Raw genomic sequence first — 17149 nt, 5'->3', positions numbered from 1 at the left:
GAATCTCAAAGAATTTTTTGATTTTGCATTTGCCTAATGGCTGCTAAACATTTAAGTGTCTCTCAGCTATTTGAGATTCCTTGATTGATAATTCTCTTTTTAGATCTGTACTCCAATGTTTAATTGTATTACTTTGGGTTTTTTTTATGACTAATTTCTTGAGTTCTTTTTATATTTGGAATACTAGCCCTCCGTCAGATGTAGGGTTGGGGAGTATTGTCCTTTTAAGGTCTGTAAAGAAATATGTTTAAATTTTGATGGGAATTTCATTGAATTGCTTTTAGTAGAAAGGGCATTTTTTACTATGTTAATCCGACCAATTAGTGAGCATGGGAGAACTTTCCATCTTCTAATGTCTTCTTCAATTTCTTGCTTTAAATACTTCAACTTTTGTCATACCAGTCTTTCACTTGTTTGGTTAAAGTTAACCCAAGGTATTTTATATTATTTGTGGCTATGGTGAATGGTGTTGTTTGCCTGATTTCTTTCTCGGTCAGTTTGTCAATTGTGTATAAAAGGGCTACTTTTTGGCATGGAGTTAATCTTGTATCTAGCAACTTCACTAAAAGAGTGTTTTTTTTTAATCAGTTATAGGAGTTCCCTGGTAGAATTTTTGGGGTAACTTATGTATACTATCATATCCTCTGCAATTAATGATACCTCAACTTCTTTCTAATTTGCATCCCCTTATCTCTCTTTCCAATTTGCATCCCCTGATCTCTTTCTTTCCAATTTGCATCCCCTGATCTCTTTCTTTCCAATTTGCATCCCCTGATCTCTTTGTTTCCAATTTGCATCCCCTGATCTCTTTCTTTCCAATTTGCATCCCCTGATCTCTTTGTTTCCAATTTGCATCCCCTGATCTCTTTCTTTCCAATTTGCATCCCCTGATCTCTTTCTTTCCAATTTGCATCCCCTGATCTCTTTCTTTCCAATTTGCATCCCCTGATCTCTTTCTTTCTAATTTGCATCCCCTGATCTCTCTTTCCAATTTGCATCCCCTGATCTCTTTCTTTCCAATTTGCATCCCCTGATCTCTTTCTTTCCAATTTGCATCCCCTGATCTCTTTGTTTCCAATTTGCATCCCCTGATCTCTCTTTCCAATTTGCATCCCCTGATCTCTTTCTTTCCAATTTGCATCCCCTGATCTCTTTCTTTCCAATTTGCATCCCCTGATCTCTTTCTTTCCAATTTGCATCCCCTGATCTCTTTCTTTCCAATTTGCATCCCCTGATCTCTTTCTTTCCAATTTGCATCCCCTGATCTCTTTCTTTCTAATTTGCATCCCCTGATCTCTTTCTTTCCAATTTGCATCCCCTGATCTCTGTTTCCAATTTGCATCCCCTGATCTCTTTCTTTCTAATTTGCATCCCCTGATCTCTCTTTCCAATTTGCATCCCCTGATCTCTTTCTTACCAATTTGCATCCCCTGATCTCTTTGTTTCCAATTTGCATCCCCTGATCTCTTTGTTTCCAATTTGCATCCCCTGATCTCTTTGTTTCCAATTTGCATCCCCTGATCTCTTTCTTTCTAATTTGCATCCCCTGATCTCTCTTTCCAATTTGCATCCCCTGATCTCTTTCAGTTATCTTATTGCTTTCACTAGAACTTCAATTCTGGTTCATATTGAATAGATAAGGAGAAAGTGGACAGCCTTGTCTTGCTCCTGATTTTAGTGGAGTTGCTTTGACTTTCTCTACATTTAATTTGATGCTGACTATCAGTTTGGGGTATATTGCCTTTATTAAGTTTAGGTAAGCCCTTTGTGGCCCTAGTCGCTCTAAGATTTTCATCATGAAGCAGTGTTAGATTTTGTCAATGGCTTTTCACCATCTAATGAGATGATCATGTGTCTTTTCTTTCAGTTTCTTTATATGGTGGATTACATAGACTTACTCTCGTATATTGAACCATCCCTGCATCTCTGGGATGCAGCCTACTTGACCACGGAGAATGATTTCTGGATGTATTCTTGGATTTGCTTTACAAGTATTTTATTGTATTTTTTTTTTCATCTATGTTCATGAGGGAAATTGGTTTGTATCTGTAGTTTGGGTATCAGGGTGACTGCAGCTTCATAAAATTAATTTGGTAACATTGCTTCTATTTCTATTTTGGGAAATAATTGAAGAGTATTAATGTTAGCTCTTTTTTGAAAGTCTGGTAGAATTCTGTGCTAAAACTGTCTGACCCTGGACCATTTTTGATTGGGAGACTTTTAATGACTGCTTCTATTACCTTAGGAGTTATAGGTCTATATAAATAGTTTCTCTGATCTTAATTTAGCTTTTGTAAGTGATATCTATCAAGAAAATTGTCAGTTTCTTTTAGATTTCCAATTTTGTGGAGTACAGGATTTTTAATTATGACCTAATGTCTTTTGTGTCCCCCTTTTTGTTTCCTATTTTGTTAATTTGGATATTCTTTTTCTGTCTTTTAGCTAATTTGGATTTAGTTAATTTTCTCAAAGAACCAACTCTGTTTCCTTGACTCCTCTTTGCTTCTATTCTGATCCAATCTATTTGGTGTTCTATAAATTTCTTATACCTTTATACACATGTCCTTCTTTAGGTTAAGAAAATTTTCTTCTCTGATTTTATTAAAAATATTTACTGGGCCTATTAGCAGGGATTCTTCTCCATCATTTATTCTTATTGTTCTTAGGGGGTTTTTTTCAGTGTTCCAGATTTCCTGGATGATTTGCATCAGGAATTTTTTAGATTTAACACTTTGATAGATGACTTTCTTCTATGGTATCTCCTATGCCTAAAGTTCTCTCTTCCATCTCTTGCATTCTGTTGATGGTGCTTGCATCTATAGTTCTTGTTTGCTTACGTAGATTTTCCATCTCCAAGGTTTCCTCAATTTGTGTTTTCATTATTGCTTCTATTTCCATTTTCAGATCTACGACAGTTTTATTCATTTTATTCAGCTGTTTGGTTTTTTCTTGGCTTTCTTAGCTTTCTTGAAGGGATTTATTCATGTCCTCCAATTATTTGTATGTGTTTTCCTGGCATTCCTTGAAGGATTTTGTTCTTGTAGAGAACAAAACCCTTTTAACTGAAAAATTATTACCAGTTCCCAGTCATGAACATGAAGCTTATCACACAGCCAAATTAAGAGTGGTAAGCAAAAGTGATCAAACGAAAGGACGCTCAGCTTCAGTGACAATCATAACTACAAGGTCCTTGGCCAAGGCACTGCCCTGTAGAGCTGACAAGGCATTTTGTGGTCAGCATCACGCAAAGACCAGCCTCCCTGTGAGGCTTACACTACTCCTCCACACCTTGTCCTTGTTGACAACAGCTCATGGTTCAGTCATCCTCTTCATAGAGGTTTTTGACATATGATGAATTAATCCCTTCATAATAGTATCATAATCGTCCAAATGGCCACTCAAAAAGCTAACTTCAGAATTACTTATTCTATTTCACCCACATTCACAAGGAAAACCCACTGGATGACCATTTGGACCTTAACTCTAAAATTCTGCTCTCAAAGAATTTCTGACTGAATAAAAACAAACAAAAACAAAAACAAAACCTCTAAAAATGGACCTTTAGCTCCAGCCCCTCTCTATCTCTTGACCAGAAATGCTTCTTCTTCTACTCTAGCTGCCGGCAGTACTTACAAGTCCCCACACTGGTCAACACCAGTCTTCCCAGCAAGTGTCTGCCTATTAGTGCTCAACTCTTCTTCTCCCATACCAACCTCCAGACCATCCAGACATCCTCATCCTTGTCTTCTAACGCCTGCAGAGGAAGAGGCTTTGTCTACTGCTGAACGCGGAACATCGTGTCTTAGATCCGGGACCCTCACATTTCTTTGTGGGCTTTTGTTGTAAAATAGAATGAGCACATTTTTACTTCTTCTAGCTTATCACATGAACACTAAATATTTTATGTTTATTTATTTATGTGTAGGGGTGTTTTGTCTGAATGTAGGTTTGTGTACCATAGACATGACTGGAGCCCATGGAAACTAAAAGAGGACACTGGGTCCCTTTAAACTAGACTTTTAGACAATTGTGAGCCACAGTGTGGTGCTGGGAACTAAACCCAGGTCCTCTGGAAGAGCAGCCAGTGTTTTCACTTGCTGAGCCATCTCTCCAGCCCACTGGTCATACTTTTCTTGAAATATCCTGCTGGGATTCCAAGACATCATTCTCTCCTGATTCTCCTCCTGTCTCCTGTTTAGTCTTTTACTCATATTTTCTAGAATCTCTTTCTCAGTTATTTCTTTAATTGTTGGCATTCTAGATATTTGTTCTCCTCTTTCTCTTTGTACAATGGCCCAAACCTTGTGAGAGAAGTTAACATCCATGAGTCCTTGGTTTCTACATAATTTCACCCTACATTTCAATTTCCCCTCATCTCCTGACACTATATGCACTCAAGTGCATATACCTAGACTTTCATAATTAAGCCTAAGATTCTCCCACTTAACTCAACAAAGTCAGAAACTAGAGTTGCCATTATTCTCTCCAGATTTTCTGTGCTGTCTGCATAGTCTAAGTTCACAAAAAGTGCCATAATTTACCTACTCACCAAACCTACTACCTGGTTGGTTTCTGTCCTAAATCTTTCCCAGAACAGTCAAGTGACAACTCAAGCAGTTGACTACATAGACTCAAATCATGTCTCTACCATTCTGCAGGCATGTTATTACTTAACGCTTCTGTCTCAATTTCCTTGTAAGAAAGTGATGTACACTACTGTCAGGAATGGTGTATTCAACTACTAGTCCTTACAGCAGGAACTGACACAAAGTGCTCAAAAAGATTTTCTACCAGTATTACTGTAGTGGCCAATCAATCAGCATGTAATATGAGCTCTTCTCCATAACCCTAATTCTAGTTTGATTCATGTCCTCATCATTCTAAAGCGCTATTACACCTTATTTAATAAATATTAAAATACATGTCTTTTAGATTTTCCCATCTTCCATTTGGGATGTTAGCTTATATGACATTGTGACAGCATATCACAATTCCACATGTAAGATACAGTATTTTTTTTCTTAGTGCATCTTAAAATTGTGGTGACAAGGACTACTAGTGAAACCTTACCTATTTGTCTACCCTTCATTCTGATCTGCCACATCAGCTAGTGGTCCTCAGACGGCTACTGCCAGAAGGCTAAACAAAACTGGGAAAGAACCTATGAGACAGTGTTCCGCAGGTATCAATTACTTCTTTATCATGTTCTCTTAATCTTAAGTTCTTCTACAGTAGTAGCTGCATTGCAAGAACTTCTGAAGAAAAATTATTGCTAAACTTTAACAATTTATCTATTTATTCACTTATTAAACAAATATGAGCAAGGTATCAGAAACGATCTGAGGCTCTGATCATACAGTTGAAACAAATCCAACCTTTTGTGAGTTTCACTCTGACAAAGGGAAATTAAAAACATAAATATGTAATATGGAACCCATACCATTTATGTACAATAGAGAAAAAGCAAAGCAGGGAGATGGATAAATTTAATGCAGCTGACAACCACTTGATTAATAACTGCCCCACATGGTAACAATGCCAACGCCATTAGATTTTAAGAGCATTTCCACAAATGAAAGAATCTCAATTAGGGATTTACCTAAGCAGATTGATTTAAAAAGGAAAGAGTAAATCACAGAGGCCTTGGGTTCCCACAACAAATAGGCTGTATAGCTTTAGTTACCATACAAATAAGGACTGTGGCTATAGCTTCTGTGGCCTTGACAAGTCTTTGCCGTTCGTATTTTAGAAGGTCATAAATGTTGAACGAGGGCACGTTTCAGGTGCAGGACTTACAATCACCTCTACCTTTCCTGAACTCCCAAAATAGCTAAATGTTCTCTTTAAAGGGCTCCTATGCTCTGAAATAGATGCTCCCAGGAGCTGCTATAATTTATTTCAACCTGGCCGAATAGGAATGAATAAACCTCTTTACTGTTGGTTTTATCTTCCCTGCTATGCTTGGGAATACAGAATGATCTCTAAAAGTTTATGCTTTATTAACTTCATGAGCCACCAGAAAAAAATCCTGTCAGTATCATCAAGATAATTGAGCAGAGGTACCTTCAGTGTCCTGATATGATTCTCTGCTTCGCTCTTTTCTTTCCTAAAGTGCTTCATCAGCTCCTGGATATTCTGTTCATGCTTCGTTTTCACACTGTGCAGTGATGACGTGAGATCTTCCAGCTCCCTCTGGTGAACATCTCGTTCTAACTTTAACTGTGTGATAATGGTAGCCGTTTCTTCCTCTTTAGACTTTGCCTGGGCCGTCAGTTCAGAAAGATTCTTGAGCACAGCTTTCTTGGCTCTCTCTTCTTCGGCCAATTTATTAGCCAGATCTGCTCGGATGGCGCTCAAGTCCTTGATGGCCTCTTGCATCTCAAGAAGCTTGGCTTTGTCCTGGGCCTGGCTCCTCTTGAGCTCTGCGATTTCCTCCTCCAGGTGAGTTTTCTCAGCCTTGAGCTGGCTTTGCATCTTACTCTGTCTTTTCAGGTCACTCTCCAGTCGATGGATGGTGTCTAGGGAGTTCTTGACCTCCAGCTCGAGTTCAGCTTGGTGAGACTCAACATCACTGAGTTTCTTCTCCTTACAGTGAAGCTCCTCTTCCTGCTGGGCACGTTTGGTCAAGACATCATTGAGCTCCTTCCTGAGACTTTCTATCTGCTGTAAGGCTGGATAAAGCTGGTTTTTCAAATCATCTTTCTCCTTTAGAATCTAGTGGGTTATAAAACCAAACCAAAGAAATGTTACTACAAAATTTACTATGCATCTTCCAAGTAACAAAATAAAACTTAATCCATAAGGAAAAAAAATCATTAAATCATATTTTGCTATTTTAATGAATAATAATTTTAGACTGGAAATGGGAATAAGCATATAATCACTTTATAACTATGTAAAAATCACATATTACACTACCACATTAATAGGAACATGTATTTCAGACACCTGTTACCAAAATGTACTAATCTATAATGATCAACAATTAGTCAAATGTAAGATAAAATCAAGCAAAGGGGAAAAAAACCTCTGGTGTGACTTTACTACATACTGAAACATTAAAACATTGCTTAAAATAACAATAATGTATATTCCAGTATTATACAAAAACAAGAGGTAAACGATAATATGAGGAACCTAGACAACATATAATAAAGGTTATGACACATGATGTGTGTCACTTGTGATAAACCAATCAAATAATGCCAATGTCTGAGAAGAAAGAAGCACAGTAACAAACAAGAAACCTGGAGATCCCACAAAGACGGACATAAACTCTTTAATTATGGAAAGGTACTCAAGAGAAATCCATCCCGAGGGTAAGAGTAAACTGGGTGACAGAGGCCAAGAACCAACCATCCTGGTGTCTGATTATCAACACATTCATTTCAAACAACAACAGCAGCCAGTAGAGCCAAGTTGTTTCCACCGCACTCTGACCGTGAGCAATGCTTATGCTTGCTGCTGGTTCTCAAACGCCCTCCTTGATATGATAATGCTCAAGATAATGACAACAAAAATTACTCTTAAGAAACAGGAGGGAGATCGGTGCTAAACCCCTTGAGAGATTTGGGATAAATAATGGGGGGGGGGGGGGTGGAATAACAAAGAGAAAAGAATGTTCTAGCCAGGTAAGCACAAGAATGATATTGTCCAAAACCTTGGTAGGAGCAGAAAAGGGACAACTCTTCAAAGACCTCACACCAATCACCATTTTATTTTACTAAGAGGTTCGCTGGGGAGGGCTTAATGTTATTCTCCTGTGGAAAGGAACACAGAAAATGCCAGTGCATTCCTGAACTGCACCTCATAGGCCGCAGCACATGCTTGAAAAGTGAAACACTTTAGCAATACGCTTTCTCACCTTAAACTATTAAATAGTTCAGATCTCAAGCAGGTTATGACATCTCTCGGCAGGGGAGAAATGCATAGATGGAAAAGGTGGCAAATGAAGATACTTAGAGTCAAGCATGATCAAGCAAAAAGCTCCATACACAGGCAAGCTGAAAGTTCTGCCAACTCAGCAGGAACAAAATAAGAAACACAGGGATCACTAGTCGTATGACAGTATAGGAAACCTGGAGGAAAAGCAGAAACACGCATACTACAATCAAACTCGGATTCCTAATTCTTCCTCTTTACTTTTCAAAGCGCATCTGAAAATCAATGATTTCCAACAGCACTTAGAAAACGAGAAACTAAACTATCCGGACTAACAACCAGATCACAAGAGCGATGCCCTGCAGCCTCCCTGTGTGTTCATATGTGAGCTACTCAGGTGCACCGTGGTGAGACCCTGTGGATTTCTTCTATCCCAATATGGTATGATAGACCACGCCCTCCTGAAAGGTTGCTGTGAACACCCTCAAAAAATTACTTCACTCAACTGCCAACTGAGATGACCCTGGCACACATGTTATACCATGAAAGACCTAATTAACGACGCCCCCATTCAACAGGAAGCAGTTTGGAGAGAAAAAACTACGCCCATGTTCCCAAATATTGTTTATAAATGTTCTTTTACATTTAAAGGGGGATATGATATAGGTATAAATAATTTGCATTGGTATGGATTTTAAGGTCAATTTTGTTATATGTATATGTGTTTCTGCTCTTAATTGAGGTATTGTGATTGTGTAGTTCATTTAAAAATGTAATGTATAATTAAAAAATATAGGTTGTTAATCGATAATGATCAATAATAGTCAAGTTTGTAGTCATGTTAGTTAGATTTTCTAGATATATAGAGATATAATTCAGATGGATAGGCATTCTTCATATCTTTCAAAGACTACAAAATATGAGTTTAAATGTTTTAATAACTTAGGACTGTTCATGACAGTGAGACACGTCTGCTCCTCGCAGCACCAATCTACTTTGAGAGGAAGATGGGCATCAAAGAGGATGATAGCCATTTGGGCAAGAAACTGCTCTTGCCTGGACTGATACATAAACTGGACACAAAAAACCCGCAGAGAGAGGACTGCTAAACTTGCCTAAAGGTGAGATGGTCTTTCAGGGTTCCTGATTCATAAAAGAGTCTACGAGACATTCTGCAGGACACAGCAAAAAATGACTAAACTGTTTTTAAAATTTCCTGCTTCATGGAAGAGTCTGCTGGATACTATGGGCCTGAAGGCCAAAGATGGATGCCCCAACAGTACAGAGAAACTTTGGGTGACTGTCCAGGCAGCGAGATGTCTCTGTCGTTTATTTCTTATTTACTTAGGTAATATTATATCCTTCTGGAGTCTTTGATGGAGTTGAAGAATGGATAGTTATAGTTTTCCTTAGTTATGATAAAAGATAAAATAGATATAAATATTGTAACTGTAATTCTTGCTTGCTATACGTAATTTTTTTACTATATGTAATTTTACTATGTTAAAATAAAAGCCTTCTTTTTGGTTTTTTACAGAAAAAGGGGAAATGATGTGGGAGTGATTTCTTTCTAATCTGTTGCTTTCATTGGTTAACTAATAAAGAAAACTGCTTCGCCATCTGATAGGGTAGAATTTAGATGGGCGGAGTAAACAAAACAGAATGCTGGGAGAAAGAAGCCAAGTCAAGAGTCGCCATGATTCTCCCACTCCAGACAGACACAGGTTAAGATCTTTCCTGGTAAGCCAGCTCGTGGTGCTACACAGAATATTAAAAATGGGTTAGATCAATATGTAAGAGCTAGCCAATAAGAGGCTGAAACTAATGGGCCAAGCAGTGTTTAAAAAAATACAGTTTCCGTGTAATTATTTCGGGTAAAGCTAGCCAGGTGGTGGGAAGCAGCCCGCTGTACATATCTCAACAGGCCCTTGCTTATGCCCTCCCCTTGAAGGGAAGAAAATGACCTGATCTTATCTGCTTTTGATGCCATTTTTCTATGATTATATGATTTGGGGTTAAAATTACATGTCCTTTAGCAAGTAAAATAGTTTTGGTCATGTGACCAAGATTCCATAAATGTACATAAGAAGAATAGAAGAAATGGGGGGGGGGGCTAAAGAGAAAAGAAGCCCTTAGTCATTTAACACCCTTTTAAGTGGCAAATCTTAAAGCAGAACAGAAATTATGCTACAAAAAGAAACAGACTAAGCATAGAACCATTTTACAAATAGAAAAACTGCATCAGTTAGCACACATAATGGATCAACAAAGTTACAAAGTTATTTATTACATTCATTCCTTAAACTACAAGAAGTTACATTTGTATCATTTTTACTTTGATATACAGTTTCAAATATACCCAAAAGTCATTTTGTGATACTAATTAGCCCTAAACAAAAAAGTGGATGATATTATACCTTAAGATATCTTTGTGATTTTTATTAAAAATTAAATCTTAAGTAAATATTCCATATAGGCAACATTCAGTAAGCTGCTCTCTCTCCTCTCCCTCTCCCTCTCTCTCTCCTCTTTCTCTCCCTCTCTCCCTCTCCTTGGGGTGGGACAGTGTGGGTGTAAGTGTATAGGTGTATATGTGTGTGCCAATGGGAATTGAACCCAGGACACATAATATGCCAAGCATGCATCCTATCACTGACCTGTGACCCCAGCCCAACATCAGGATGCCTTCCCCTATTACTCTCCACCTTATGATTTTAAGAACAGGTCTCTCACTGAACCTGAACTTGGTGTTTTGGCTGACCCGACTGTTCAGGTAACCCTCAGATGAACCTGTCTCTGGTTCCCAGGCCTGAGATCACAGATGTGAACCACTGTACCTAGCTTTTCCATGGCTTCCCGAGACCCAATCACAGGTCCTCATACTTGAACAACAAGTATGTGACATCATCCTAGCTGCTAGATACTATTAAATTTTCTCAAAATTGTTCACCACATATTTGTACGTCACAGATTTACTGAACCCTTGGAGCCTCCATGAAACATTTCTAAGCCTCTCTCCCTTGATTAATCATTGCTCACACTGTAACATGCCACATTAATTTTTAAGGTTTTTAAAGGATAAATTACAATGCCTGCTGTGATAATTGTAATCCTATCCTAACTGCAGCAATCACTTTAAAACTACTTCTCTGCTTATCGTCAGTAATGATAAATAATAAAAAATAATTTTATCAGGAATATTCTGGGAAATGATTGTTTAATAATTTTTAGTATTCTAAAAACTCAATCTAATAAGTGCTCAGCACCATAAATCGGGATACTGCCTGGTGACATGGACCCTTCCAAATTTCCTCTGCTGAAGCCAGATCCCCAGACAGCTCCAGGTCCATCAGCAGCAACTCTCTGCTCTCTGGCTGCCTCCCCTTACAGGCATGTCCACAGAACCAGTTGCCAGGCCAGGCCGACAACAGTATAATCAAGGTAAAGGAAGTTTCTGAGATCAAATCAATTTAGATTCGAGTCCAGAAGCTTTGAGACTGCTTTACCTCCTGGCAGCTAGTCACTTAACTGTGTCTGATGAGTTAAAACAGACGGCACTCCACAGTGCGTACAGGCTTCCCTGATCTTAAATCTGAAGAATACATACTTAAAAGGTAAAGCATCACGGTCATGACATTTGACCCAAAATAAGTATCTGTCATTGTAAGTGATGTCAGATGATTCTATCAACATAATTGTCCTGAATTTTCCTTTTCTGATGCTATTTTTATTATTTCCAAAGAGAGTCCACTTACACAAATTATTCTGGACTATTTTGAGTTCTTGACAAACAGCAAAGTATACACAACAACCCCAGACCAAACATGGACAAAAATCTATCATGACTTTTTAACATCTGTGTTTAGCTCAAACCAAAGATACAGCTGAAAATCAACACAGGGGCATTAAATCTATTAGAAGTAACGGATTGTGCAAGAGACAAGATACAGTGAATACTCACCAAGATTAGCACAGGCTTTCTGCTGCTCTTAGGAGAGCATAACACAGTCAGAAGGAGCCTTGTGATCTGAAGGCACTGCTCTGTCAACGAAGCTGTCAATGTCACCCCTGTAGACCAGCCTATTCCAGCACCTCCCAGAATAATTCCTTAGTCACTACTACAGCTTTAACCCTCTCCTTTCTACCCTGGCCTTCAGTCAAGGTACTCAAAGAAATAAGACTCGAAAATCCATGCAGTAGGGAGTGAGCCATCATGCTAAGGGAGATGAAGTGACTTTTCCTCTGGAGAGTTAGAATTTTGAAAAATAATTCCAATTAGGGAACTCATAAGCTAAACTGAGACAGAAGGTAGAAGATCCCTCAACTCTGAAAAGCCACCAAGTATTAAAATATTTTAGAAGATCTGAAAAATGCAAACATGAAATAATGTTTTCCCTTCAACTAAACAATGTGTAATGGCTTTTTGTCTGAAGGTGTATCAATCTGTGTAGACATAGCATGGTCTCAGGTGTTTGTTCAAAGGATGGATGGACAAACGCTAGGAACCTGGCGCTTATACCTGATTGTTCTTATCTGTCAGCTGGTCCAGGGTTTCTGCTTGTTTCTCCAGTGCCCGCTCCAGCTTCTTATGCTTCAGCTTCCACTGACGGATGGAGTCCTGGGCCTTCATTTTCAGGTCTTCTCTCCTCTTCTCTGCCTCCTCTCGCAGGGCTTCTGACCTCTGGAACTCACTAAGGTAGTGCTCTGCCTGCTTGGTTGCATCCTCTGCGTGGTGACTCAGCTCTGAGATCTGGAGGTCACTGCGCTTACGATCAGCCTCACAGGTCTCAAAGTGATTCTGGATCTCCTTAAGTTGATCTAGCATCTGCAGTTGTTGTTTTTCCCTGATCTCCAAGTCACGTGTTAGAGTCTAGAATGAACACATGGAACATTAAGATTAAATTCTTGTCAAGGTTGGGTGTGTGCCATGCTAGCCAAGGCACTCTGAGACAAGCCATCGCCACCCAGTTCCATTCACCATCAATCTAGAAGGTCGGATTCATTGATGTGTATTTAATGTCAAATTAACTTGGGGTAAACTAGTACCTCTCTTCCACACTATATCTTTCTAATTGTCACAAAATTAGAAGGCAGTGCTGAGAAAAATATGTTATTTTAGTAACTACCTACTGCTTTATTCAACTAAAGCAAAGTCAGTGATTTAAAATATGTCAGATTATTAGAAAACTCTTAGAAGCAATTACGTAGCACTTCACTATCTGGCAGCACATGAAACATATTATAATAAAATAATAAATCAGTAACAATAACATGAGCATTAATGATGGAAACCCCATGTTGATAACACTGTGTTTAAAAGTTCCTTTCAAAGATTGCCTGTGAAGTGGTCACAGTTATTTCCAGCTTTAGCAATGTAATAAAAGTCTAAACAGTTCTCTCATGCTGTTATGAACTACTGCAGTACACAATTTTAAATAAAACCTTATTCAGGACATTTCTTTTCTTTTCTGGACCTATCTTTGTAGACTAGGTTGGCCTCGAACTCACAGAGATCCGCCTGCCTCTGCCTCCCGAGTGCTGGGATTAAAGGCGTGCGCCACCACCGCCTGGCTCAGGACATTTCTTTAGTCAAGGCAAGTGTCTTTAAACCTAGCTTTCCTGAAATAGGGTGGAGTGGGCAATTTTTACATTTGGAAATTTACACTAAATCATGATGAATAATACATAATAAGAGAATTAATTAAATATTGAATGTAAAATGAGACTAATTGGTTTTATACAAGTAAAACAAAGTTATTTTACTCATAAAACTTTGTAAAAAATTCATAAGTACAGAAATTAAGCATTTAATGTTTCACAAGAGATATTCCTCCTGACAGTCACTTTCCTACACCTAGAAATGACAAATAACTCTAAAATGTCATTGGTTCAAAAAATAATGGATGCAACAGGCTAAAATGATGCTGTGATTCAGATGAGCAATAAACATTTGTCCACCTGAAGGCATTGAAAAATAGGCAGGCTAGAAGTACTTACAGAGTTCTGGCCTCAACAGCAGCGTTTTTCAGCCTCAATTTTATTAACCATGATCAGTGGCTCAAAACTAAGCATCACTCCCCTTTAATTTAAGAATAACGAAGCTACCATCCATAGAACTACAGAGGACAGGTATAAAGTAAGGATCTAGGGGGGACAGAAAGATCTCCTTAGGAAGGGAAAAAAAGAATAGTTACAGATGGATGGGGATGCTGGAACTGGAAAATCAAGTGGGGAAGGAAGAGAGAGAGGGACAAAGGTGGGAATACAGGGAGAGACAGCTATAAATAATGGCCACTGGAGGGATATTATGGAAACATAATACAGTAGAAGCTTCCTAAAATATATACATATATAAAGGCAATCAAAATGAAAGCATCAAATAATGGAGGTGACAGGACACCGACTAGCCATCTCTTGTCATAAAATGAAGCTTCCAGTACTGGAATTAGATTAGTCTAATTGAATTGGTTGGCTACAGGGGTTCCATGTGAACCACCAAACAACCTAGGTTATGGCCAAGACAATAGTCATTCTCCACATACTGACAGCAAGGCAGAAGTACAATACCCATCACAACTCATTGAACATAAAGAAGCTGAGCTGGTGTCTACATAGAGCCTTCACCCCTACCAGCTACCATCTTTGGTACAGGAAGGCACTCTACTAATAAAAAAGAAACATAAACACAGTCTAGCCATAAATCCTTTTACCTACAATGGAGTCTGACCTACAAGATAAACTAGAGCAATGGTGTCACAAAACTTGCAGGAGTAACCAATCAATATAGATGTAACCCACACTCTATAGATGTAACCCATACTCTATAGATGTAACCCATACTCTATAGATGTAACCCATACTCTATAGATGTAACCCATACTCTATAGATGTAACCCATACTCTATAGATGTAACCCATACTCTATAGATGTAACCCATACTCTATAGATGTAACCCATACTCTATAGATGTAACCCGTATCTGACACTGCTTAGTTGACCAAGAACCTCAAACTAGATAGCCCAGAGACCTAGAGAAAACCCAAATATTAATGTTCTAAAAAAAAGATAAATAAAAGTAACAAAAAATGACTTCTAATGACATCCTGCTGTACTCTAGACCAGTGTCTTGCTTCGCTATCATCAGAAAAGCTTCTTTCTGTAACAAATAGGAACAAACACAGAGACCCACAACCAGACAAAATGCAGGGTTAGAGACCCAGGAACACTCAACCCTAAGCGGGATGCCTCTATCAAATCCCACCCCTTGGGGCTCAGGAACCTAGCAGAAGAGGAAGCAAAAAGAGTGTAAGAGTCAGAGGACATATAGGCCATCAAGAAAACAAGGCCCTCTACATCACCATGAGCAAAGGTCTTAGAAACTCACAGAGACTGAGACAGCACGCACAGGGCCTGCATGGGTCTCCACCAAGTCCACTATGTATATGTTACAGCTTCCAGGTTAATGTTTTCGTGAGTTTCTGAGCATGTAAACAAGTTGTCCTTGACACTTGTGCCTTCCCTTTGGTTCTTTGCTTTGCTTTATCCAAATCCAATGTGTTAGTTTTTGTCTTATGTTATTATATCTTATTTTATTATCATCCCTTAGAAGCCTGTTTGTTTTCTAATGCGAGACCAAAAGGGGGTGGATTCAGATGGGAGGGAAGCTGGAGAAGAAACTGGGAGGAGTAGATAGAAGGGAAATCATAACCAGGATATATTCTGTGAGGAAAAAAATAAAACTTTTTTCATATAAATGAAGTCAGTTTGACATTATAACAAAAATTCCTTTTTAAACAAATAACCATGACTTGAAAACAAGGTTCATGTTCAGAGCAACAGGTTTGCATTTGCTCAGTTGCCCAAGTTCAGGGCAGCCTGGAAGACATGAGTCACCCCTTTGTCCGCCCAAATCAAACAGTAAACTGAGAACTGTGCACTTGCTTGCATGGAAAATTCTAAGCTGAGATCAGAAAACTCTAAGTGATTGTGGTTTACTATTTGCCCTTGTTCTAAAAGTTTTACAAATACTGTAGAAATCAACATTACTAATAAGCAACAACCACATGATTCTACATTTGACAGCAACAAACAAGTGAACTTTCTTGTTTCCTTCTTGTCTCTTTTGGCAACAACAACTTAAAAGCTGAGCAATTATAACCACCCTGTGTCAGACACTTGGCTCCTAAAAACAGTGTAAATACCAAAGAAACTGGCAGTTTAGTTGGGAAGATGTTCACAACCAACCCCTAAATCACACTCAACAACAGTGGGCGCTAAAATATGGTACAGAACTGTCTACAGGTCTACATGGTCTAGTCAGGCCTCCATGCTGCTTCATTTTGGTGGCAGGCAACCAAGACTTGCTACACTTAAAAAGCCGTCCAAGATCATACACTTTGCAGCTGAAGGAAAGGCACTAGATATAGTATGATTTACACTGAAAACCTGTCCACGATCACACACTCGACATAGTCTGGTTCCAGGTTCCCTGTTTGCCAACCTCTGTTAACTACCAATCTACCCAGTTCCTTGACGCCCTTCCTGTTGCTATACCTGATCACTGTCAAGGAAAAGAACTCTCCCTTGGCATCCTTTTTGTGACCTTCCAAACCTGGGTTCCTAATCTCTGTATTCTTTCACTTTAGTCATTGTCTTGCTGACGTCTCAAACTCTTTCTAAATTGTTCATCAACAAAAACACCAGCTGGGATGAACTAGGCAGTTTCCTAACTACCACAAGCTCTGAATCTCTTGGGGGGGGGGGGTAATCACACAGGAGTAACAGTCAATTCAATCACAAATCAAGAGCCACCCATAAGCACTCAGAAAATTTTAAACACCACCATCCAATTTAGACAACAGTCATTCCAAACTCTCTCATTAATATTCTACCATATGCAACCACCCAGCTCTCCTGAATAGAGTAAATTGAGGCAGTCTAGACAGGACACCACCAAAACAATCAACCTGTACAACTCTGAACCTTACCAATGACTCATCTGTCTGCTTCTGTGATGTCTGTAGGACTCCATCATCAGTAAACAAATAACCAGGAATGCTATTTCCTGGACACAACTTCTACCTGGAAGAACTCTTTATATTTAGAAGATCAGAATTATCTCATCCCTACAGCTCCATGGCATTTATTCCCCACTTAAATGCTATAAAAGGAGAAAGTCAAAAGCACAGAAACCCCATCTAACTAATTCCTTCTTATACATTACCAAAACATTAGAGTTTCCAACTAAATCTGAAACTTTTCAGAACT

General features: G+C 38.7%; 1 protein-coding gene across 1 annotated transcript in view; it reads right to left on the bottom strand.

Moving 5' to 3' along the window:
* Window positions 1–17149, bottom strand: part of Cep128 (centrosomal protein 128) — a 358487-nt gene that overhangs the window by 231636 nt on the left and 109702 nt on the right. Inside the window, exons 14-15 of the mRNA XM_041658366.1 lie at window positions 12401–12751; window positions 6064–6714 (exon numbers count right to left, since the gene is read on the bottom strand). Of these exons, the coding sequence (XP_041514300.1) occupies window positions 6064–6714; window positions 12401–12751 (1002 nt within the window). The remainder of the gene's footprint in view (window positions 1–6063; window positions 6715–12400; window positions 12752–17149) is intronic.

This window comes from Microtus oregoni, unplaced genomic scaffold, assembly GCF_018167655.1.
Source record: "Microtus oregoni isolate MIOR12 unplaced genomic scaffold, Mior012 000009F_ref0000495, whole genome shotgun sequence".
Classification (NCBI taxonomy): Eukaryota; Metazoa; Chordata; class Mammalia; order Rodentia; family Cricetidae; genus Microtus; species Microtus oregoni.
Note: the sequence above shows the minus strand (reverse complement) of the source record. Positions and strands in the feature narration are given on the sequence as shown.